This window comes from Vigna radiata, chromosome 8, assembly GCF_000741045.1.
Source record: "Vigna radiata var. radiata cultivar VC1973A chromosome 8, Vradiata_ver6, whole genome shotgun sequence".
Classification (NCBI taxonomy): Eukaryota; Viridiplantae; Streptophyta; class Magnoliopsida; order Fabales; family Fabaceae; genus Vigna; species Vigna radiata.
In genome coordinates, this window is record NC_028358.1 from 33,266,119 (window position 1) to 33,291,554 (window position 25,436).

At 33.8% G+C, this 25,436-nt stretch overlaps 3 protein-coding genes across 7 annotated transcripts; 2 read left to right on the top strand and 1 right to left on the bottom strand.

Moving 5' to 3' along the window:
* Positions 1-290: 290 nt before the first annotated feature.
* LOC106771817 (pentatricopeptide repeat-containing protein At3g04760, chloroplastic) lies at positions 291-2,310 on the bottom strand. The gene has a single exon (XM_014657805.2). The coding sequence runs from the start codon at positions 2,143-2,145 to the stop codon at positions 433-435; it is 1,713 nt and encodes a 570-aa protein (XP_014513291.1). The 5' UTR covers positions 2,146-2,310; the 3' UTR covers positions 291-432.
* Positions 2,311-2,744: 434 nt separating this feature from the next.
* On the top strand, positions 2,745-13,841 carry LOC106771818 (probable serine/threonine protein phosphatase 2A regulatory subunit B''delta). Of its 5 annotated transcripts, none has more exons than XM_014657807.2 (13): positions 2,745-3,122; positions 3,708-3,944; positions 4,583-4,688; positions 4,955-5,051; positions 6,337-6,442; positions 6,657-6,747; positions 10,504-10,645; positions 10,759-10,906; positions 11,083-11,192; positions 12,233-12,389; positions 12,629-12,754; positions 12,862-13,013; positions 13,097-13,841. In XM_014657807.2, exons 1-12 carry the CDS (start codon positions 2,973-2,975, stop codon positions 13,000-13,002), a joined length of 1,611 nt encoding a protein of 536 aa, XP_014513293.1. In that variant the 5' UTR covers positions 2,745-2,972; the 3' UTR covers positions 13,003-13,013; positions 13,097-13,841. The 5 variants fall into 5 exon arrangements, with proteins under 5 accessions (XP_014513293.1, XP_014513294.1, XP_014513292.1 ...); XM_014657808.2 differs by having other exon boundaries at positions 13,283-13,841; XM_014657806.2 differs by having other exon boundaries at positions 12,862-13,841.
* A 2,587-nt stretch (positions 13,842-16,428) lies between these two features.
* LOC106771820 (phosphoenolpyruvate carboxylase kinase 1) lies at positions 16,429-17,957 on the top strand. Its single transcript, XM_014657810.2, has 2 exons — positions 16,429-17,363; positions 17,459-17,957. The coding sequence occupies exons 1-2, from the start codon at positions 16,586-16,588 to the stop codon at positions 17,503-17,505; spliced, it is 825 nt and encodes a 274-aa protein (XP_014513296.1). The 5' UTR covers positions 16,429-16,585; the 3' UTR covers positions 17,506-17,957.
* Positions 17,958-25,436: the final 7,479 nt, after the last annotated feature.

Below are 25,436 nucleotides of genomic sequence, written 5' to 3' on the forward strand. Positions count from 1 at the left end.
TTTTTAAATCTCCACTACATTATTTTATTTACTGCATAAATCATAGTATGTTGGAATTGTTAATTGTTACTGCTAAGAAATTAAAAGGATTTTTTTAATGATAAAGAAATAGGTTCTCGTGTGATATTTTAATCCAATTCTGGATAATTTTTAAATAACTTTTTTCTCTTATGATTTGTTAATCATTGTTTAGCAAGATCTGTATAAGCTATAGATTTTGACAGATTTCAATTTTCTGTACAAGTCATCGGAAAACAATGAGGCAAAAATTTGGCACTTGAAACAATAGAGACTTGGTAATGACAGTCCATTTGATATTTTCTGTTCTTCAAACTGCACCTCTAAAACAGTAAATTAACAAATGACGCATTAAAATGATCTGAACAAACTCTCAATTAGAAGACTCAAGTAAATCAGCTTTATGCACGAGAATCAGGCACGGAAAAAGCTTTGTTTGTTTAAACGTCTGAATAAATCTTGAGAAATAGCATTAATACTAGCAAGGGATTTTGCCAGCTCCATAGCATCACTTGGCCATCCAGCATAGCTAACCCCTTCGACCAACAACGTGTAGGTTGTTTCATTTGGCTGACATCCATTGTCAACCATAACAGCAAGCACCTCAATGGCATCCACCATTCTGTGTGCTTTGCACAACCCAAGAAGAACAATGTTGTAACTAATAACAGTAGGTTGCCACTCACTCCTTTCCATGTCTACCAACAACCCAATGGCTTCATCTACCATCCCATCTCTGCACAAACAAGATATGAGTGAATTATAAGTGATCCTATCAGGATCAACACCGTTGTTCATCATCTCCAAAACCATCCCCAATGCTCTAATTTTGTCCCCACTACTCCACAGTGCTCCTAACATTGTGTTATATGAACTCACATTTGGAGGACAGCCCACTTCATCAAGCTTCTTAAAGATGGTCAAAGCCTCATCACCTCTTCCCTTCTTACACAGAGACCCCATGATAGTGTTGTAGTTGACAATATCAGGTAACCATCCAGCAGATATCATATCATCCACAAACCCTATAGCCAAATCCACTTTTCCCTCTTTGCAGAACGCAGAAATCAACGGATCATAGCAATAAGCATCAGGGCTCAACCCTTTCTCCTTCATAACCTTTAACAAATCCACAGCCTCCCCAGTTTTGCCATCACGGCAAAGCGAATTAATCAAAACGCTGTAAGTCACAACATTCGGCTCACAACCCTTCAACATCATGTCAGACATCAACCTCTCCCCAGTTTCCCATCTTCCCTCATTCAAAAGACCCTTCAAAACCAAGTTGTAGAGGTTCAAACTCGGGGTGGTGCTCAAATTGCAAACAAAGTCAAACGCTCGATACACCAATCCTTGTTTGCACATGCCCCTCACAATCACATTGTAAGTGTACATGTCAGGTTGAAGCCCTCTTGACACCATCTCATCAAGAAGCTTCATTGCCTCATCAATGCCACCGTGTATGATAGTCGCTTCTATCAAGATAGTGTAAGTGATCACAGTGGGGTTGCAGTTATCTTTCATCAACTGATCCATAACCTTCATAGCCAAATCAAGCTTTCCCCTTGCACAGAGGCTCCCAATGAGAATGTTGTAGGTGACAACATCAGGGGAGAATCCTCTGTTCTTCATTCTTACAAGCACCCCATTTGCAGCATCAAATCTATCGCTCCTGCAGAACCCACTAATCACTGCATTGTAAGCAAAAGCATCAGGGTCACCATGCTGTTCAAGAATCTCCATGACTCGCACCGCTTTCTCCGTTTTCTTGGAAGTGAACAAGCCCTTGATGAGCTTGGTGCAGAGAATGACGTCGGGTTTGTAATTCCTCTTCACCATTTGCTCCAGAAAATAGAGGGCTTCGGTGTACTTGCCCGTTTTGCACAACCTGTTGAGGGATCTCATGTGATGGGTGTCTCGAAAGTCATAGTGTCGGGGTGCAGTGTCTGAAGAATTCACCTTCCCGTTTCCCTTATTGTAGTTGTTCTTTCGCTTCCTGGGGTTGTCTTCATTTAGAACAGGAATTCTGCATGTGATAACACCGTTGGGTTTTGGATGCCACGAACGCTTCGAGTTTGTTCGAAGTGAGAGGGTATGCGACAGGAATTCGGTTGAAACTGTTGTCATTGACGATGCTGTGAGTTCAACTTGCGAGTTTCTCTACTCATCGAGCAAAAATTAGGGGTTGGTTTGTGGATAAGGGGTTGAAAGAACCAGGAAAGAGTGCAGTTGGGGGCGTGAATCCAACGCCTACACAAAGGAAATCGATTCCCGACCGCAATTATTATTTTATGTTTATTTAAACTTTTTTTTTATCCTATCTTTTTTCGTGTTCATGGATGAGATCATATTCAATTACCATGTCTTCATGCATAAAATACATAATTACTAATTTTTTTATTAACGTTTAATATTATCTACCAAAGAATTACATTTTATATTTTTAGAAATTTTAAAAATATCTTATTTTTATACTTTTTATTAACTGAATGATCAAAGAAAATATGATTAAGTCTAATTTTTTTTTTTGTTTATTTTGCTTTCTAATTTCATTTTTCTTTGGAAAAAAAGAAGAAGAGATAACATGCAACAAATTCTCGCTCTCTTCCTTTTTCTTTCTGCACAATTGTTTGTTCCTTCTCTCTCAATAACCTTTTCTCGTTTTCCTTCGCTTTCTGTCCATTCCAAATATTTCATCACATCACCATTGCCGTACATATTTTGTGTTTTTGTTGATTGATTCTAAATTTTAATTGTGAAGAGATCTAGGGTTGTGCTCCTGAAGCTCACAATCTGAATATCTGAACCGCATTTCTTCCATTTCGATACAGCAGTATCAACTTAATGCATTTCTTTTAAAGGAGGAAAGAAAAATCAAACTTAGGATCAGCGTTGATCTCTGTGCGCAGTGATTTGGTTTGTGAATGAGAGATACGGTAACGAGATTGTTTTAGATGAACATGGAGGTCGTCACTGATGTGGCGTCGTTGGACGTCGAATTGTTGCTGCTCCCAGACTTTTCCGCTTTGGCACTTAAGTCTAACCACAATTTCATCGAGAAGCTCTTCGACCAATGGTTGTCGCTTCCGGAAAGTAATCGATTGGTAGGCTTCCTTCCGTTTCGGAATCTGAACTTTGCTGCATTACTGATTTGAGGAGTCTCCTTAATTAGCTTTTGTTCCCTTCGTTGATATATTTGTATGTATTCTTGTGCATGAAGAATGTAGCGATTTGAAATAAATCAATGGTGGTGGCGAAAGGTGCGAGATAGTATCCGTGGTTACAAGACAGTGATTATTTAGATAATTAAGGTTTGGGGAAAAGATGCATCAGTTTTATATTATGTTAACTCGTTGAGTTGTGGGTCCCGTTCCACAGATGTGAGAATTATCACTTTTAAGGGATGAATGAGTTGTTCTACATATTATTGTGTAGTAATCAACTTCAACTGCCATAGCTCTATCTCTTACGACAAATGACCATGGCCAATTTTCTGTATATCCTATCTACTCCAGAATAATATAAATAGATAGGTATAACTGAAATGTATGAAATGCTGGTTGAAAACGCTGTACCTTTTGTATTTTGTTTTTGGATTTCCAGAAACTGTTATGCCGTTCAACATTCCACAAAAAATCGCCTGCAAAGTTGGTGATATTGTTTTAACATCTCCCTTTTTAATTATACAGGTAACATCGTTACTCAATGAAGCAAAGTCAGGTGTTCCCTTGAATGTCCCGGGGAATTGCTCTAGTCCAAATGCTACCAATAATTCTGCACCTTTCATGTTTCCTGCTGGCACTGCTCCGCCTCTTTCACCAAGAACATCTGGTTCCCCTCGCATTCTGAAACAAAGAGTTGGCTTTTCCAATTTGGGTTCCCCTTTGAAAGTTGTCAGTGAACCAGTTAAAGAAGTGATACCACAGGTTAGGGCAGTCTGGTATGCCTTTTCTTTTAATTTGTAAAATGTATCATAGAATAGGGAAGAAATTAAAAACTCAAGAATTTGTAAAAGGAGGATAAGACATCCTCCAAAACAGATAAAGATAAATACCTCTCTGAGAAGAAGAAAACATTCAGCCAAGATGCTCAATCCCATAACATATATTATATATGAAATGGCAAATTTTACCTAGACAGTCTCGTGCAGAACACCAAAGAAAGGCTATAAACAATACTATCCCATATATTTATAGATGGTCCGCTGACAGAGACATCCTTAAATATGTTACTTTGCACAACAACCATATGTTGCAAAGAAATGAATGAACTGCAGATTATCACAAAAACTCTTACATTGTGGTTTTTCTTAAGCTTATTACTTAATAACAAAAAGTTGTTCCAAAGTAGAAGGACACTTCCAACCCTTCTGGCAAACCCCCCATGAATGTGTAGCAAATAATTTATACCAATCCTATTAAGAACTTCTGTCTAGTTCTCTTAGCTTAGGTTTTGTTTGATGATACCTTTCTATTGTACTGGGATTGTTATGTGTGTGTTTATCCTTCCGTTTTTCTCGTTTCCTGCCATTTTGATGTAATCACAAATTTTTACTCACTTGCAGTTCTACTATCAAAATGGACGTCCACCTACAAATGAACTCAAAGAACAGTGCTTGCTTAAAATTGATCGAGCATTTCATGGACATATGGATGGCCTGCAGGTGCATGGTGAGATATCACACATAAGTAGCTGATATAGCCTGAAGGACCATTTTGTTGCACCTGGGGAAAGTGATTTTTTATTAGTTTCATGTTTTAGTTTTCCAAGTAATCAGATATTCACACCACCCTCTTTAAGTTGAGTAAAAATAACTTATTTTGAGTATTGCCAGAGATCAAAAGGGGATGTTCTATATGAGCTCACTTTCTAATATAATAAAGAGTTGTAGCAGCCAGTTCTGAGAATCATTTTACTTGTTTTCTTTAAATGTCAGAATTCAAATCAATTACTAAGGAAGTTTGCAAGCTGCCATCTTTTTTTTCCACTACTCTTTTCCGAAAGATTGACAATGGAACTGGTGTTGTGACAAGGTGTGTAATTTATTTTTCTTAAACTTGTAAGTTTTTTGGTGTCATGGATTGTGATTCTTGTTTGAGCTGTTGCGAATTTCAAACTTTTAGGTCTAGGTAATGGGCTGGCATAACAAATATCATAAGTCATTCAAAAGTTTTTTCATAGCTGAACTCCCAATTATTGAATTATTTATTTTTGTAAAAGCATTTTGTTTTGAAATTTGACCCTTTTCCTGACTTGTTATCTACATTATCCATTTCCTCTATCTTGTTCTTCTTCTTTCCCTTTTCCTTTATTTTTTCTTTTTTTTTTGTGTTGAAAATATTTTCCATCACATTTTTATTTGCTTGATGAAATCTCTCTTAAGCCTATGGGTACTTTAATGCCTCACTATTTTATTGCTTCTTGATTTCAGTTTTGGTAATAAGTTTAATTTTAAAGGATCCACCTTGTATATATATTTCATTTTCTAAATCTGTTGTTTAATTTTGGGGGTGTTTTATTCTTTGCACCAATTTTTATAACACATTTTTTGGCATTGAACCATCCAAGGCTCAAAGGAAGGGAAGCTAGACAGTATTTAGGAGAGGCCAAAGTGAAGGAGGAAACAGCCCACGATATGGCATGTAAACTGGAGGACAGGATTACATCTAGTATACTCTTGAGTCTGTATCTGTTTAATCTAGTCTTGGATGTGCTTTCCAAAGATTTACGTTTGAGTCCTCCTGACTGCATTTTTTTTAATGGTATAGTTTTAATTGAGAAATCAAGGAAAGTTTAGCTTTGGAAAGAACCTTTGGAATCAAAGGGTTTTATATGCATACAAGTAAGGCAAAGTATATGTATTAGTATTGCTATTACAGCAAGCAATTATGGAAAATCAATTGGAAGTGAAGCTGGGAGAAGATACTGAACAAGTTTTAAAGTTCAGACATTTGGAATCAATTATGGGAAATCAAAGAGAATGTCACACACAGATGCAACTTGGACGACTAAAACAACAAAGACATTGAGGTTGTGGATGACACTATATGTTGTCATTTTAGTCGGGGAAGATGTTTCTAGGCATACTGATGAAATGTTTTCAGTGCAAATCCTTTTACATTTTCTGAATTTCCGTCTTTTGTCACCATATGTTATGCTGGTTGAATTATTGGGTGAAATTTTTGTATTTGATAAGGTATATTGGTCAATTTGGTTCTCTTCTTTAGCCTGATGCAGGCGATCATTGATTAATGGTCTTGTGCCTAGTAGTTATTATTTCCTTATACTTATTCTTAAATTTGTGAAATGTTCATATAGGAACGCATTTGTTGAATATTGGATTAATGGCAACATGTTGACAATGGATATAGCTACGGTAATATTCAAAATATTAAAGCAACCACAGCTGAGTTACATTACTCAGGTTTTTTCTCTAATTTATTTTTCTTTCCTTTTGCTTTTTCTTTCTTTTAAATTCCTTCTATTCATCCTAAAGGTACTATCAAAATATGTCATTTCGTATTTTAATTCAGTTTCATTCTAGGAGGATTTATCTTCTTAAAGGGATCTTGCTTGTTCATTTCTTTGGCTTTCGTTCATATCCATCTAGCTTAGAGCAATACTCTACTACATTTCAGGACGATTTTAGGCCTGTGCTACGTGAGCTTTTAGCAACTCATCCGGGGCTGGAGTTCCTGCAGAGCACACCTGAGTTTCAAGAGAGATATGGTTTGTAATTGTTTTTTTTTTTTTTTTTTTGTAAGCATATGGTTTGTAATTGTAGATTGATGCAATGATTTTAAATTCTTCTATCACATGTAGTTCTTTGAAACTTTATTTTTCCTATCGAGTGGAAATTTTGTTTCATTTACTAATCAGTTTCCATGAGATATACTCAGGCTTGGTCTTTTTGTGACTTGCCATGGTATCTAATAAGACCCCCATGCCTAAGATGTACATTAGGATACAGAAGTGGGGTACTACACTTGATCAGAATAACGATAGAATTGGGTGCCTAACTAACTGCTAACTTGGCATTAGTGGCCTGGGCTGCGCGTAAGTTGTTAAAGAGAGAGAAAGTATAAATAAGAGGTCATAGGGAAAGTTGACCAGAATTGTCTGAAACTTGGGATAGAATTGGGCTGTGTTGAATTCTTCCCTGTTATGATTTTTTTCTTCTGCTATTTCTATGCTCCGAATCTCATTTTCTGGCTGGAACCTCTTTATTAATACAACTGGAATTGGTTGTTCTATCATATTTTTCTGGTTCCTGTCCGTATCTTTGTGATACGTTCCTTGTTCCTGATAATAAAACAAGTTTAATTCTATGATTAGAAACAAGGATAGTTGCAGGCACTATATAGAAACTAACAATTTTTAAGATGAAGGCATATAAATGGTACTAAAAATGGGCATATTCTTATTTTTTTTGCCATCCTGTATCAGTTATCCAAAATAAATACGACAATAATATTTGGTTGGAGTGCATCTCTTTGTTATACAGATGATTGGACAAGACAAAAGTGAGCTTCATAAGGTGAGGGGTAGGGGTAAGGCTGAAAGCAATGTGTAATTTTGTATAAATAGGCTTTTGAACTCCAGTTGTGAGATTAATCGGGGATTTTTCCTGCATGTTTCACTGTTTCTGATTTTGTAGTAGGCATAGCATTCTTATGTTTCAGTCTCCATTCATGTATCTCATGTTTTGTTGATCGTAACAAAATAGTTAAGAAGTTTCCTATTTAACCTTTTTCATTTCTAGTTCATAATAAAATTGTATTAGTTTTTCCTTTTTCACTTCCATTGCATGTGCAAATAAATAAATTAAAAATTATTAGAGAATTAACTGTATAATTAAAAAATATTAATGTTATCTTATTTGAATAGAATAGACAAACAGAAACAAAAAATTTCAAAAAACCTGACACATAAAGGAACATAGAAAGTAATGGCCTAGGTGTTAGTCATCACTAAGTCTATTACTATATATATGGGTGATGTGTCTAACCTATGTGATACAAATTTTACCAAATAAGTTGTATCTTGTTTGTCTTTGAATTCACGTGCTGTTAGAGTCTGTCTAATATTAATCTTGGGTTACCTACAAATATCTCAACACACTTCCTGCTCTAGATGTCAAATGTCTAGCATAAAGGGTGTGCAAAGGTGTCTGACTTTGCTTAAATTGAAACAATATGGCTAGAATCTAGTCGCCTTATAACTTTAGGAATCTTTCTCCCTTGAGCCTACTTTTTATTTTGAGGGTGAACAAGCCCAGTCCATTTTAATATGGTATTAGAATTTAGAGCATTGGCATTCAATGGGAACTGTCCTGACACAGTTCCACTGCCAGACTCCTTATTTAAGTATGGAACCAATTTGTTTTTAAACATTTTTCCATAATTTCCAGGTTAAATCTTTAACAAACTTTCTGGTAACTTCTATTTCAACCCTAATTTTTAGTTCCTGCTGCCAAGTCCCTCCTTCTAGTGATCTGAAATTAATAGACTTCTTCTCTATGTTCTTGCTTCATCTTTAAATTCTCCCCCTTAAATCTAACTGGGTAAATAGGTCAGTTAAGCAGTTATTTAATTAAAGATTTAATTGTTTCTTCTGTTCCCAGTTTGGTTGAAGTGTGTCAAATTTTTTCTCCTTTTAGAAAAATGTCAATTTCGTCCACATATAGAAAAATTTTTGTCAATTAAGTCATCTCCGTTAAATACAAACTAACGGTGTTAACTGCATTATTTTCGCTTAGGTTAAACTTTCTCGCTTGAGCGAGATTTGCAGAAAACCAAAACACAAGTTTTGCTGATATTTTCTCTTAAGCTAAACAATTTTCGCTTGAACTAGATATTTTCGCTTAAGCTAAAATATTTTCGCTTGAACTAAAAATGTCCTGCAACTAAAGTTGAACCATTGTAACTCTTTCGTGTGAGCGAAACTTACTTCGTCTGGGGCTAAAACTTGGGGTGCTCACTAAACATAAGTTTAGTGGCTTCACGAGAATAAGTTTAGTGGGAGTATTACGATGAACATTGGAGATTTGGTCTCGCTGAGGGATTTCGATTTTAATGGGAATGAGTTTGTTGGGTTGATTCTGCGTGGTTTGAATGGGATGAAGTTGGAGCGGTTGGATTTGAATAATAACCACTTCATGGGTCCGATCCCTGATTTTGTAGCGGACTAAAATGAGTTTTGAAAGCAATGATTTTTTTTCTTGTCGAAGCCTAGGGCTATGTGTGCATTGGAGGTGATGGCGTTGTTGGATTTTCTTGGGAGGTTGGGTTACCCTCAGATTTTGGTTGATTCATGGAGTGGCAATAATCCGTGATGGAGGTAACGAATACACCATTCAATTATTAAAGACCATGCAATGGAGGTAACATTGGATTCTCTTGTTGGATAAAGTACCACTAAGGTTAAAGTTATTCAAAATAATAATTTCCACCTTTCCATCACCGTTGCACTTTATCCCCAACCATGGCCCATCACACGGATTATTGCCACTCCACGAATCAACCAAAATCTAAGGGTAACCCAACCCCCCAAGAAAATCCAACAGCGCCATCACCTCAAATGCACACATAGCCCTAGGCTTCGACAAGCTAAAATCATTGCTTTCAAAACTCACTTTATCCGCTGCAAAATCAGGGATCAGATCCATGAAGTGGTTATTATTCAAATCCAACCGCTCCAACTTCATCCCATTCAAACCACGCGGAATCAACCCAACAAACTCATTCCCATTAAGATCGAAATCCCTCAGCGAGACCAAATCGCCAATGTTCATCGGAATACTCCCACTAAACTTATTCCTGTGAAGCCACTAAACTTATGTTCAGTGAGCACCCCAAGTTTTAGCCCCAGACGAAGTAAGTTTCGCTCACGCGAAAGAGTTTCAGTGGCTCAACTTTAGTTGCAGGACATTTTTAACTCAAGCGAAAATATTTTAGCTTAAGCGAAAATATCTAGTTCAAGCGAAAATTGTTTAGCTTAAGTAAAAATATCAGCAAAACTTGTGTTTTGGTTTTCTGCAAATCTCGCTCAGGCGAGAAAATTTAGCCTAAGCGAAAATAATGCAGTTAATACCGTTAGTTTGTAATCAACGGAGATGACTTGATTGACACAAATCTTTTCTATATGTAGACGAAATTGACATTTTTCTAAAAGAGGGACGAATTTGACACACTTCAACCAAACTGGGGACAAAAGAAGCAATTAAATCTTATTCTTATCCCATGATAGCTTATATCATAAATTTAACTACGAACTTATTGGAATGTGCTAAAAGAAGCTTATGAGAATTATAAGCCATTTTCGATACTCCAGATAAATTAATCAGAAGCTTTTCCAGTGGCCACCTTAAGGTGATTGTTGAAACTTGAAATCTATGCCGGTTTGGTTTTAACTGGTCTTGATTTCTGGTGCAATATTATTTAGTATTGAGTACGCTAATCTTAATTTATTTTTTCAATGTCCCAGCTGAAACTGTAATATACAGAATCTATTATTACATTAATAGATCTGGAAATGGTTGTCTCACTTTGAGGGAACTGAAGCGTGGAAACATAATTGATGCAATGATGCATGCTGATGAAGAAGAAGATATCAACAAGGTTTTGAGGTAGATAAACTATGATTATCTTTAACCTTACACAATGTCTCTGTTTAGGTGCCAAAACATTTTCATACGAAAATATCCTGACTGTTTTTACTTTACCTGATAATTTATTGTAGGTACTTCTCTTATGAGCATTTTTATGTTATATACTGCAAGTTTTGGGAGCTGGATACAGATCATGATTTCCTGATAGACAAAGAGAATCTTATCAGATATGGTAACCATGCGCTTACCTACCGAATTGTTGATAGAATATTTTGTCAGGTTTGTGTAGATTACATGTTTCCTGTCTGAGATTTAATTGTTTCTAACTTCAGTAACAGACCCAATACCTACTCTCTTTTGAATGCAATATATTTAGTTCAGTGTCCATCAACTTTTATTTATCAAATCATTTATTGAAGATGCGGATTTTGACTTGCTTCAATATTATCTTTCAGATCCCAAGAAAGTTTACCAGTAAGGCTGGGGGAAAGATGGGATATGAAGATTTTGTTTATTTCATACTGGCAGAGGAGGATAAACCGTCTGAACCAAGTCTTGAGTATTGGTATTTGCTTTTCATCCGTTATCTATTTCATTTGTTGGTCTTTTTTTTTTAAAGGAGTTTTCAGATTAGTTTCTCTGCTTTGCTAGATTAGGCACATGGTTAAAATGTGCTTTATTTGATTGGATTTTGAATGGTGCACATCCCTGTGCTGGGGTCCATTCTTATGAAGCTTTATCTGTAGCTGGGCGTCTAGAATGTTATGTACATTAATCAAAGGCATTGTGCAAGAGAGAACAGTTCTATTTGTGCCAAGTAACCCATGTGCTTGAGACTGGGAATATGTTATTGTAAGTTTGGTCAACTGCATTCTATAGTCTGATCAAGTGTAGTATCAAATGATTATAGTATACTAGAGAGTTGCTGAAGGATGCTTGGCACATCAGAAAATTGGACAGTGGAAACTGAGCAATTGAAAATTTGGGCCATACTGTGCAGAACAATTAAAGGAAAATTAATAATGAGATGAACCTCTGCACTTTTCCATCTAAGTCTGAGTTGGAATATATGATAGGAACATCGAGTAGTATCGAATTCTCGTTGGAGGTGGGTCCCCATTAATAGCTAGGTAGCTTTTGAAGGTGGGTCCCTCAACTGCCTTGGTACTTATCAATTTAAGGCTGGTTGGTGATGTCTCGGAAAAAGTTGCCTGCAAAGGGTTCACCGAGTGAAGTGTTGTCGAGTGCAAGTTGCCAAAACGTGGACCCTTAGGTTGGTGCTAGGAACATAGGTATCATGGGGTGCCCAAGTCCCACATTGAGTTGTGTGGAATGCTTGGTGGAGTATTTAAGTGTTTTTTTCTCCCCATTCAATATCTTGCTTTTAAAGGTCGGTTCCCCAACTGTCTGGTACTTATCAGTATACTTTTCATCCTTTGCAAAGTGTTGGAGCAAAATGATATGCTTTACATTGTAACTGCTCTTTTATATCTTCACCAGAAAGCATGCTAATTGATAGACAGTGGATATTTTACATTGTGGTTAACATGTTTTCCAACTTTTTAACCATCATCGTATGGGCTGACTTGAAAATATCACTATTAGGTTCAAGTGCATAGATTTGGATGGAAATGGAGTTCTGACAAGAAATGAACTGCAATTTTTTTATGAGGAGCAATTGCATCGGATGGAGTGCATGGCCCAAGAGCCTGTGCTTTTTGAGGACATATTATGTCAGATAATTGACATGATTAAACCTAAGGTTTGGCTTTCCGTCTTTTGCTGATTGTTTGATCTGTTATTGTAACATTGTTAGGTAAGATTACCTGGAAAAAGTGAGTGCAGATCAGTGAGAAGTTTGATTTTTTTTTCCTGGAATAAAGCTTATCCCAAACATTTTGTCCCCCCTTCTCTTTTCCTCTATATCTTTGGTTGGTGTCATGTCAGTGTTGATTTATTATTTTGATGTTTTTTAATCAGTTGAAATTTTTCGCTCTGCAGGATGATAGCTTTATAACACTGCGAGATCTGAAAGGTGGTAAACTTTCAGGAAGTGTTTTCAACATCCTGTTCAATCTCAACAAGTTCATGGCCTTTGAAACTCGTGACCCATTTTTGATCCGTCAGGTGCATGAAATATTTGATAAATTTTATTGCATTGTTGAGTTGTATGTGGGCTTGGCTACTGTTAGTGACATGGTTAGTAATTGGTATGCATGTTTTTGTGTGATTAGGAACGTGAGAATCCAACATTGACAGAGTGGGATCGATTTGCTCATAGAGAATACATCAGGCTTTCAATGGAAGAAGACGTAGAAGATGTCTCCAACGGAAGTGCGGAAGTCTGGGATGAATCACTGGAGGCTCCTTTCTAAAGCTATTTTAGGTAAGTGTTTTTGAAATAAGACTTTTCTTTTGACTTCTGACCATGCTACATGCTTAGAAGTTTGATTTATGTTTACTTGAAAGGTGAAATCAGGAACTTGAGGTCTTCGTTCAGTGCAGTGTCTATTCCCTCTTCTCTCTTTTTTTAACATTCTGAATTTCTCTTACTTTGGGCGTTGTATATATGTGTGTATGTGTGTATGTGTGTATTAGCACACAGGGATGAAAAGAAATTAATGCCCCATAACTGATCGACTGGCCATTATTCAGAGACACTGGGCTCAGGATCAGCTTTTAACTGGGACTGTGCCAATTTTGCTTCAACTAGTGAGAAATTCCGAAGCTAAGAAAATGTGATTTTGGTGGGCAAGTTCCAAAAATATTCTGATATGCTGGTAGTGATAAAACTTTGAGCCATTATCATGGAAGTTTTGTTGCCTTCTGTGGCCATCCGTGCAAAATGAGGACGTTTTCTGAGAAGATTGAATATTATTAACATCAGTTAGTATGTTATTCGGGGGACCCAAGTTGTTAAGGAACATAAGTAGCAATATTTTCTCATCTTTGGAACTTTTAGTTGTTTGCTTCAGTGATCGACCCCCTTTTGCCCCAGATCTGTTGAGGAGTGCATTTGTTTCATCGTCTCTGGTTGCCGTCTTTCACTGAATATTTTTGTTAGGCATCGAAGAATTTAACTGAATATTTTTGTTAGGCATCGAAGAATTTAACGAGTAATGCTAGACAAATAAAAATGTCACAATTTTTTTTTCTGGATGATGAGATTTATCTTTCAAGATGTATGCAAGGATTATATTGATTCTTCCGTATACATACTTGTTGACTGTTTTTTTCTATTGGGAGGACGGTGGGCTGAAGAGGGTGTATGTTTCATCCAATCGCTTTGTACGTTGCATATATTTCTTTTGAATCATCCTACTTTTGTCTGGTATTTTTCTTGAAGAAAGACGTAGATATAGTGATCTCCATCGTTATTGCTAAATCCAGATGAAGTTTGAAGGTGACCAAGTAAGAAATCTAAGTAACTTTAGGTTTAGGAGCGAAAAGAAAAGTTGCTTTAGGATTTGAGATTGACTTATGAAAAAATGGAACCTGAGTAAGAAATCGGTGTCTGGAAAATGTTACCGAGACTATTTAAAAGGCAACTAGTGATGGGTTTGGGATTGATGAGTTCGATTGGTAATTAGTTGACACAGTAAGTATAGAGTCAGAATTTTTGGGCTAAGTCTTAATTACTAATCAATTGTTTGACTGGAGAGGTGCAGGCTTTATTGACTCATATTTGAACTTGTATAAGTGCATCTGGCTATACTCATAAATTGAAAATTATGGAAGTATTAACTTGTTAAATAAATGAGAGTTAACATAAAATTGTAGTGCATCCCTTCTCTCTTTTTGGGTCGAGAAAGAGGAAATTGGAGTGGCATAAAGCTATGCAACGTGGTCACTAATACTACTCTTCTCTCCAATATCTGAATCGATTGTCCTGTCTTGTACGTTGCACTGTCCGGTAAGTCATACGGAAAAATAAATAATCTTAATCTTTTTTAAGGTGCTCTTTTCTTAATGGCTACATATCCGGAAAAGCTGTGGTCCATATCCTTATCATCATTTTCAATGGACCCCAGCCCAATAACTTTTGTTTACCTTTCTAATACAAAATACATCTCACTATTAACAAAAGAGAAAATTGACCCCAAAGCAACCCATCCAGTTCTTGGATTTAGGCAAAAAAAATATTGCCATGGTGGAGGGAACACTCACTTGCTACCCTACAAATCTTCCACTTGTTTAATTCAATCAAAATATCTTGCGCTTTTTTTTTTTAAATTGGAATTTAATTTTTGTGGGCATTAGATCGTTCCAGTTTATAGATTAGACAGAACTCCAAATCCCACCCCCTTTAGTTAGAAAAATTAGTTTCACGTGTATATTCTGGAGAGAATATCTTGTTAATATATTCCTTTTGGTATACTTTTTATTTTTAGAATGGTATAATTGTATAGGCTGTATAGGATGTCCTGGCTTTTAGGATGTGTTTGGATCAATTTGGATTGAGAGTGGAATTGAAGAAGAGTGAGTAGATGAATTTTTGGAAATGGAAAGAGGATTGTGTTGTTTGGATTAAGGAATAGATTTGAGATGAAAGTTTGTGAAAATTTGTGTATAGTATAATGGATATGATATATTAAAAAAAAAATATTTTAATGGATAAAATTATATAACTATTATTTTATCCTTGGAAATAAAGGTGATATAATTTTAATTTTAAATGTAAATAATGGAAATGATATTAAAATTGGGAAGATAAAATTAAAATTAAAAGAGAAGGGTAGGAAAAAAAATATACCCATTTATGGTGGTGCTATGTTTCACATCCATTTAACAACTTATAATTGAGAAATTAAATTATGTACCAAATTAAAATTCATTTAATAACTTAAATAATAATATTTTAATTATATTTATTTTATTTTACTTTATTTTAAAATAGGTAGTAAAATGAGTGCGAAAGTATTATTTTCCATACACCCATAATGCATTCCCTGCCAGAATTCATCCTTTTTCTGGGAATGCAGCGCTCAAGTGAGACTATTTTTTACTTTGTGTATATTTCCTCCAAATCTGTTCTTTTTGAATGAATGTTTCTCACTTAAATCATCGCCAACAAATTGCTTCACAATCACCGAAACAAACAGTAACCTATCCTCCCATTAACACGTGAAGAATGTGACACCCTGAAATAAACACACTGTTAGGTTTGATTGTAAAGAATACATTACAATAACTTTTTTGAAGAGTTTACCAAAACTATACTTTTATTCTTTTTTTTTTTAATAATTTAAATCCAATCTAGAACACATCTAAAATAAATACAGAGCTTATTGCATATGAAATTAGAAGAAAAAAAGGAAGAAATATAGGAAATGGAATAATAATAATTGGACAGTTTGATGCGAAATCTAATTAAGAAAAAATAGTTGATAACATAAAGTATGCTAAAAAAAAGAGTGTGAATAAGTTGGAGTGGGAAAAGAAAAGGTGGTGTGACAGTATAAGTTAGGTTGTGAGCTTGAAATAAAACTGTAGGTATGAGCAGCCCATAGAGATGAAGTCAGCTACTTTACCAAATGTCATGCGAAATTCTGACTATTAAAGTAATTAAGACTTTAGGTTTTGAGGAGGTATATTCTAAGGATAGCCTTTTTCTTATTCCCTTCATATGCAAAGGCATCAAATTTATAAAAACCATTAAAATTCATTTGCCTAATTATTATTATTATTATTATTATTATTATTATTATTATTATTATTATTATACACAGAGTTAAAGGGAAGGGTGATAAGAGCGTGAAAGAAACGTAATGTGAGAGAGTGAGTTAAGTTGAGAGAGTGAAGAAGTGGTATCCAAAAACGAATATTCCTTTACAATACTCCGCCACAAATTCGGTCCCTTTCTTTCGCGCTTCCCCTTTTTTCTATAAAAACAGAGTAACCAAACAAACCCCACAACACAACACAAAAGAGAGAAAAAAAAGAGAAAAGAAAAGAAGAATGTGCGAAGCGCTGAAGACGCAGTACCAGGTAAACGAGGAGATCGGTCGTGGACGCTTCGGAACCATCTTCCGGTGTTTCCACCCTCTCTCCAACGAACCCTACGCCTGCAAGCTCATCGACAAGTCTCTTCTCGCCGATTCCACTGACCGTGAGTGTCTCCAGAACGAACCTAAATTCATGACCCTTCTCTCTCCTCACCCTAACATCCTTCAAATCTTCGATGTCTTCGAGGACGACGATTATCTCTCCATCGTCATGGACCTCTGCCAGCCCCACACCCTCTTCGACCGCATCGTTAACGGCCCCATCCCCGAGACCCAGGCGGCCCTCCTCATCAAGAGCCTTCTCGAAGCCCTGGCCCACTGCCATCGCATGGGCGTCGCCCACCGCGACATCAAGCCCGACAATGTTCTCTTCGACTCCGCGGATAATCTCAAGCTCGCCGACTTCGGCTCGGCGGAGTGGTTCGGCGACGGGAGCACCATGAGTGGCGTGGTCGGGACGCCGTACTACGTGGCGCCGGAGGTTGTGATGGGAAGGGAGTATGATGAGAAAGTTGATGTGTGGAGCTGTGGTGTTATTTTGTATATAATGTTGGCAGGGATTCCCCCTTTCTATGGAGACTCTGCTGCCGAGATCTTTGAGGCTGTTGTTAGGGCTAACCTTCGCTTCCCTTCTAGAATCTTCCGGAATGTCTCCCCCGCCGCCAAGGATCTCCTCAGAAAAATGATCTGTCGAGACCCTTCTAGAAGGTTCTCAGCAGAACAGGCCTTGAGTAAGTTCATCACTTTCTGCAGAAGGAGTCTTCGTGTTCGTGTTTCTCGTTAATTTTGGGGATTTTGTGCTGATGGGCTGTTTTGTTATTTGTAGGACACCCTTGGATCTTGAGTGCCGGTGACACAGCTCAGTTGACTTGAATGTGGGATGAATGCAATGGAGCTAGATATACATATATATATATATATATATATAGAGAGAGAGAGAGAAAGAGAGACACGACCTAAGCTGCCTTACTTGGTTGGAGTAGCTGATTTTGCCCCTTGTCTTTGTTCTCTTCTACTATGACAATAAGCTGGTCTACTCGTGGTGGCAGAGGAAGGAACGGAACAGAGGAAGCTTCTGTAAATTCTGGTGGTTGCAAGTAGATTTTTTCCCTTTTTGTTTTTTTGCCATGGAATCTGAGAGAGACTCTGTATGTATGTATGTATGTGAGTCCTGAGAATCTTGTTTTCTTCCACTCTCGATGATTTTCTCTGTATAGAAAGTGAGAAAGTGGGTAATCTCCCTGACTCCCGCACTACAAAGTGGAGTTTCAAACTGTTCTTGTAAATGCAATAACCATAATAATAAGGATAATTTTGAGTGAATATGTTACTGGCTTCTCGATCTCTTTTCATCTCAATGTATTCATTTCTCTTTTCTTTTGGTCTCATCATCAAATTAGATTCTGCTATAAAAGAATCGATTCAGACAGAGGAAGAAGAAGAACATTTTTAGTGGTTATTTTATTGATAATTTTAAGTTTTATACAGTTCGAACATTAAATTTGAGACACCAAGAAGATCTATGATGTGTATTTCAGATACTCACATGTCAAATTTTGTGTGTACTTTCAGCAACAATTTAGTCTTGCTGAAATTTCAAGCCACAAGGAACCAACCTGTCATCAAGGTTTGCAGAGTCTTCAGCACGACTAAAGACTTCTTTTCTTTGAATAAAATATCTTTCTTTAGTTAGAATTAATTCAACCCATTTTCATAAATTTTTAAATTTCAATATCTATTTTCAACCTATTATATATTAATATTTATATATCCTCCTCTACTTATAATTGCTAAAAAATGTTTAAATATTTATTTTGATATAGTTTAACTTTTACAAAATGAATCTTTTCAAAATACAAAATGTTTAATTCAACTCAACCCACTTACAATACAATCAAATTAAGTTGTTAAATATAAAATATATAAATCCAACTTATTAAATTCGATTATATATATTAAATTAAACTCCATTTAATCTCACCATATCAATTGAGTAAGAACTTACATTAAAATTAGTGTCTACAATGACCCTTGGATTTATCTTTGAGACCTTTAGAAAATAGTTTTCTGACGGATACATTTATAAAAGTTTAATATTATAATTTACTTTATTGTATTACTATTTCAACTACTTTACTGATATTTTTTATACACATTTTCTATTATCATACTTTTAAGAATATTATGCTTATATGTATATATTTATACAATCAAATTTAATTTCTTATAACTCTTTATTATAATAACACAACTAATAATAAATTTTAAAATAAATTAGTTATAATCTTTATAAATAAAAGTTAGATATTTAGTTTATTTTAAAAAAATTAATTTTCATAAAAAAATAAAAAAAAATACATGTTGTATTGTGATATATTTTAACCATAGTAAAGTGTATTCGGTTTCGATTGGAATAAATTTGGATGAATTGGTTAAGAAGGGATATTATTAGTATATAATTAAATTTTAAAATCTAATACGGATTACTTGATTGATTCTCAAGGATTTGTTAAATTGAACAAGCATTGATTTGGCTAAGTTGATTGATTCTATGATACATGTTATTCTAATTCAAATATTGATTCAACACTCATATTTCTTATGACATTAGAGAAGTTTTTTGAACTCATTTAAAACTTTTTAATAAATGGATGTCACTCGAAATTTGATTATACATACTCTGTAATGTAATTAACATGAAGATGCATGACATGTTTTTATTTATATTATATATAAATTAATTTTAAAGACTTTTATCTAAATGATATTATAATTACAATTTTATTTTACTAGTGTTGAATAATAATTTTAATGCGACCATGTATAAGAAGAACTTTTTTTAGCAAGTATTTAATATTTTATTTCGCATTCAAAATATATTCTTTTTGAATGACGTATCTCTCCAACTTCAAATTAATTAAGACACTCAAATAATAAACCAATCACATTTCACAACTTCTAAATGAGGTATTAACTATACATAGTATATGAAGATTTATATTTTTTGGTTTAGGAGGAAAAAGAATTATGAAGAAAATAAATCTGTTTTTTTATTTATTTTTGTCTTTTTCCTTTATATAGAAAATTTGGTGTGACATATAACCACTAAAAAAACCATGTGACTACATACAGTGCTCTGTTTTTAATAAACTGTTTAAAAAATAAAGTGTTATGTAATAATGTATGTTAGGTTTGACTATCAGCTACAATTCTAATTCTCTTCATCTTTTTCTTCTTTTCTTTAAAACTTGCGTGGGACTCGTTTATTTTAATCCATGGAAAAGTCTAAAAATATATTATAACAAATATTATCAATCAACACCATGTGATTTCCGATTTAATTATTAAAGTTCCAAAGCAGAAAATAAGTATTTTAGTTGAGGTCTAAAAAAAATGATTTTCATTCGATCTAATATTTAATTATAAATGTTAATATTTTAATTTCAAATTGATCAAATAATATCGATAAAAATCAATAATATAATATTGTTTGTTTTGAAAATTCGTCTGTTATATTTTATTCTTAAAAGCACTTTAAAGAATGAAAAAAATATATTTAAACTGTCATTTATTTTGATTTCTAAATAATGTATAATTATAGAGCGTGGTAGTAAGAAAAAAAATTATTTTTAAATGACATTGTTTAGTTGTAACGGTAGAGAGAATATAAGTTGATAGAAAAGTAGTCTTGCTTATGAACCTTAGCTTTATATTTAGTGAATATAATTAATTAAGGTGTGAACGTGATGTTATGTTCACTTCAACATAGTGTCTCATTATTATTAATTTTATAATGTTTTGAATCACTTTTATTCTTTTATTTTCATACACTGAATAAATTGTGGAGTGAATATTTTACTTTTTCCAAAAAAATAGACTTAAACTTTCTTTTATTTAATTTCTTCCTTAACCTTCTTCTTATAAAAATAGAAACCTAGTACCATATAGTAATTTTATTTTAACGAGGTCTGTATCGTACAGTTTGTGTGGTAAAGTTGGGGAACAAGATCCATTATAGTAGCATTTTGAAACATTCGATTGTTTTTATATTAAAATATTTATTATTTTATTCTATTAACATATTTAATTTAAGTGGAGGCAAGATCCGTTTTATTTCATGTTGAAAAATGAAAATAGGTTAAATCTTTTTGCCGTATTTGATGAGGTTGAATCTGGAAGGCACGAAATTGGTCGTGTTTCATACCCTTATGACGCATTACTGGTCAAGTCTTTAAAATAAAAAATTATTTAATCATATTTAATGGGAGGAGAAATCGAATAAAGATAATTTGTTAGATATTTTATAGAAATAGTCATCAACAAATATTTTGTAATATGATACTCGTCTTATCACACCTAATAGTTTTATATTATTTAAAAATTGAGATTAAATCTAATTTACATTTTTCTTTTTTAAATTAAAATTCTAAAATAAAAAATATTATAGTGAATGATCTTAATTACATCAAATTTAAAATAAATAAATAAACGTTTTTGCTTACAAGAGTTGATGGGTATGAATTGAGAAGCGTAAGCAATGACGTCATAAGAAGTTGAAGATAAGCAATTGTGTATATATATATATATATAGGCATGCCCTTATCATAGTGGGGCCCACTGTGAGTATAGGTTGTTGGGACCATGCCTCCCACATGTCACCCCTCATTTTCATTCTCCTCTTTTCAGTTTACTTCAAAACACCTTTTTTACCCATAAATTACTAACTTTCATTCCTTCCTTCCTACTCTATAAAGCGTTCATAATTTATTTACATCAAATAATTACTAAAATAAATATTGGTATAATAAAGAGTTCATAAAAATATTTTTTTTATCGTAAATACATTTTAAGAATTTGTAAAAGATTAATTATATGTTCAAGTTATATGTTATTTTAATAAAGGTTAAATATGTTTTTAGTCCCTATATTTTGAGGCGATTTTGGTTTTAGTCCATTTTCAAGCTATGGTACAATTTAGTCTTTCAACTTTAGTAAACTCTGGTTTTAGTCCTTTTTACCAAATTTTTTAAACTTTATTTGTTGTTTCACGTTTTATTATAGCATTTGGATTGTTTACACTGTTTGACACATTTTTACTTCAATGTTAACTGAGAAAGCATTTGGATTGTTTACACTATTTGACACATTTTTACTTCAATGTTAACTGAGAAACGTGTTTGAAACAACAAATAAAGTTAAAAAGATTTGGTAAAAAGGACTAAAACCAGAGTTTACTAAAGTTGAATGACTAAATTGTACAATAGTTTGAAAATGGACTAAAACCAAAATCGCCTCAAAGTATAGGGACTAAAAACATATTTAACCCTTTTAATAAATACATGTGACGTTTGTTAAATATTAAATTAATATTAAATTGTATTATTTATTCATAGAGTTAAACAAAACAGTGAAACTAACAATATAATTCTTTTACTATAATAAAAATATATACATCAAAATTCATGAACCCAATATTTATTTAATTATTTAAAAATATTATTGTTTATCAATAATATTTTTTATGAAATACTTTGTGAAATTGTTTATATTTTTATTTTCAAAAATAACGAATGGAAAGGTATTGATATACTACGTTAATATTTTATTTGAAAAGAAAAGAAGATAATTTTAAAATTTTATTAAACGGTGATAACAATTAGAGCTGTCAAAACGGGTAATCTGGCTCGATCCGGCCGGGCTCACACGGGTTGGTCACTTAGTGAGTCAACCCAACCCGGCTTATTTATTAGCGAGCCAGAAAAATTTGAACCCGGTCCGACCCACCACAGGTTAGTAGGTAAACGGGGTTAGCTCACTAGCCCATTTAATTACATTTTTTTTTAAAATAAAAAAATACAAACTTTCTGTAATTTAAATTTAAACAATTTTCACTCCCAAAAAATCATGTTAAAGACAATTCAAAATAATAATAAAAATTACAATATAATCCAAATATCATTCAAAAACAAACACAAAAAACTTACAAATAAGTTTCTTATATTTATCATTTTTTGTTGTTGTTGTAACCCTTGACCATTGTTCTTGGTGTCTCCAAATTTACTAATAAAGATTTTCCTAATATCAGAACAATTCCGACAATCAATAAAAAAATATTAGTAAAAAAAAAGAGAACTAGTACTCAACAACATCGACAAAAAAATAATAGTTTAATCTGTAACATAATTTCTCAAATTCAAAGATATCAAAAAGAACTTATTCAAATAATGTATNCTCAAATTGTTTAAATAAAATGAACAAAATTTGATACAAGCATGTCAGAACATGAAAAAATCATTCCATGTCTTCAAATCCCCTAGAACAAAAAACAAATTCGCAAACCCCTATTTTTGTAATTATAGGGTTTTTGAAAAAAAAAAGAAAGAGAAGTGAGAAAAAAATGTGGAGAAAAGAGAAGAAAAAAGGAAGGGTGTTTTACCTGCTCCTTGAAGAATTTAAGTGAAGTGAGGGTGAGAGCACCGTCAAATGAGAGCAAGTACCGTGAGAGTGATTTCTGAGAGCAGATGTTACTTTTTTTGTATGCACAGTGAGTGAAGAAAATATTTTATTTTTTAGGGTTTCATAAATAAAATAATAAATTAAAAAAAATAAAATTAGGTAGGTGGGTTGGTGGGCCAACCCGGCTCACCACGGGTTCAACCCGCATGAGCCGGGTCTAAATGAGCCGGGTTGAAATCTGACCCGCATATAAGTCGATTGTATTTTTCAAACCCAACCCGGCCCGAACCAGTGACGGGTCGGGTTGGCTCGCGGGTTGTGACCCATTTTGACGGCTCTAATAACAATAATATATTCTAAATGAAAGATTTGAAAGAAATCGTAAAAACTTAATCCATCATTGAAGTTGAACCAAAGTTTCCACCAATAGATAATGTTTGTATTTGTCTTCGGTATATGAAATAAATTTATTCAGATTTTTATGCTAGTCGATCAATAATAAATTCACCACTAATCCTAAATCCATAAACCTTAAATTTAATCTTAACTTTAACATAAACCATAAATCATAACCATAACCATAAATATAAACATAAAACTAAACCCTAAATCCTAACCATAATCTTAACCCTAATCTTAACCATAAATCATAAACCTTAACCCTAAACCCTAAACAATAAATCCTAACCTTAAACCTTAATCCTAAAAACTAACCATAACACTAACCCTGACCCTAAACTATAAACTCTAAACCCTAACCTTAAACCCTAAATAATAAATCCTAACCCTAAACCTTAATCCTAAAAACTAAACGTAACATTAATCCTGACCCTAAATCCTAACCATAACCATAAAACCATAAACCCTAACAATAAACCCTAAACCCTAACCCTAACCGTAAACAATACCCATAAAACTAACTCTAACCTTAACCCCGAACTCTAAACCATAAACCATAAACCCTAAACCCAAACAATAAACACTAACCTTAACCATAAAACCCTAAACCTTAATCCTAACANTGGCCCTAACCCTAAACCATAAACCTTAACCATAACCCTAAACCCAAACGATAAACATTAACCTTAACCATAAAACCCTAAACCCTAAACCTTAATTCTAACACTGTCCCTAACCCTAAACCATAAACCTTAACCATAACCCTAACCCCAAACTTCAACCCTAACCATAAAACCCTAAACCTTAACAGTAAACCATAACCCTAAACATAAACCCTAACCCTAAACCCTAAACCTTAAACCCTACCCCTAAACTCTAACCTTAAACCTTAACCCTAAACCCAAACCCTAAACCATACACCCTAACCATAAATCCTAACCCTAAACCCTAAACCATAACCCTAAACACTAACCATAACATTAACCCTAACAGTAACCATAAACCTTCAGCACTAACCATAAACCCTAATCACTAACCCTAAACCCTAACTCTAACCCTAAACCCTACCCCTCACCCATAACCATAACCATACCTTAAACCCTAACCCTAAATAGTAACCCTAACTCTAACCCTAAACCATAATATTAAACCATAGCTTTAAACCCCAAACACCAAATCCTAACCTCAAACATTAGCCTTAACCCTAACCATAAGTCCTAAACCGTAACCCTAAATCATAAATATAAACCCTAACTCTAAAACCTAAACCCTAACCATAACCTCAATCATAACCCTTAAATCTAACATTAAACCTAACCTTAATCCTAAACAGAAAACCAATAAAATTAAACCCTAACCACTAACCATAACCCTATCCTTAAAACCTAATAAAAAACTTTAACCCAAACCCTAACTCCAAATAATAATATAATCTCATAACCACAAACCTTAAACCGTAAATCCTAACCATATTTTAAGGTTCAAAATTTAGTGTTCAAAGTTTAATATTAAGATTTAGGATTTAGTGTTAGGATTTAGAATTCAACGTTAGAAATCAACATTAGTGATCAATAGTACATTCCAACTATATTTTAAATATTTTAATTGAATATTGGATAAACAAATACTCTAATTTAAGTTCATTTTATTAACTATATTAATTTTAATCTGTCCGTGATATTGTTACTTGATTGATTATTTAACGGTAAAAGTTTCATAAAAAAAAAAACTTACTATATATTTTTATTAAACTCACGTCATAATTTAAATAAAATAATGATTACTTGAATGATTATGAGATACTCAAACAATACATTTATACAAAAGTAATAAATATTTTGAGACATATGCAATTAAAAAATCTAATAAATAAACGAACCTATTTAGTAAATTCTCTTGCTTTAGGTAAATCACATTGCAAATATTTCTCCATGGTTCATCGAGTTTTC

Coding starts and splice junctions, on each gene's coding strand:
- LOC106771817 (XM_014657805.2), bottom strand. CDS start 2,145: ATGACAACAGTTTCAACCGAATTCCTGTCGCATACCCTCTCACTTCGA.
- LOC106771818 (XM_014657806.2), top strand. CDS start 2,973: ATGAACATGGAGGTCGTCACTGATGTGGCGTCGTTGGACGTCGAATTG. Junction 6,443..6,656: donor AGCTGAGTTACATTACTCAG/GTTTTTTCTCTA, acceptor ACTACATTTCAG/GACGATTTTAGGCCTGTGCT. Junction 10,646..10,758: donor GATATCAACAAGGTTTTGAG/GTAGATAAACTA, acceptor AATTTATTGTAG/GTACTTCTCTTATGAGCATT.
- LOC106771820 (XM_014657810.2), top strand. CDS start 16,586: ATGTGCGAAGCGCTGAAGACGCAGTACCAGGTAAACGAGGAGATCGGT. Junction 17,364..17,458: donor CTCAGCAGAACAGGCCTTGA/GTAAGTTCATCA, acceptor TGTTATTTGTAG/GACACCCTTGGATCTTGAGT.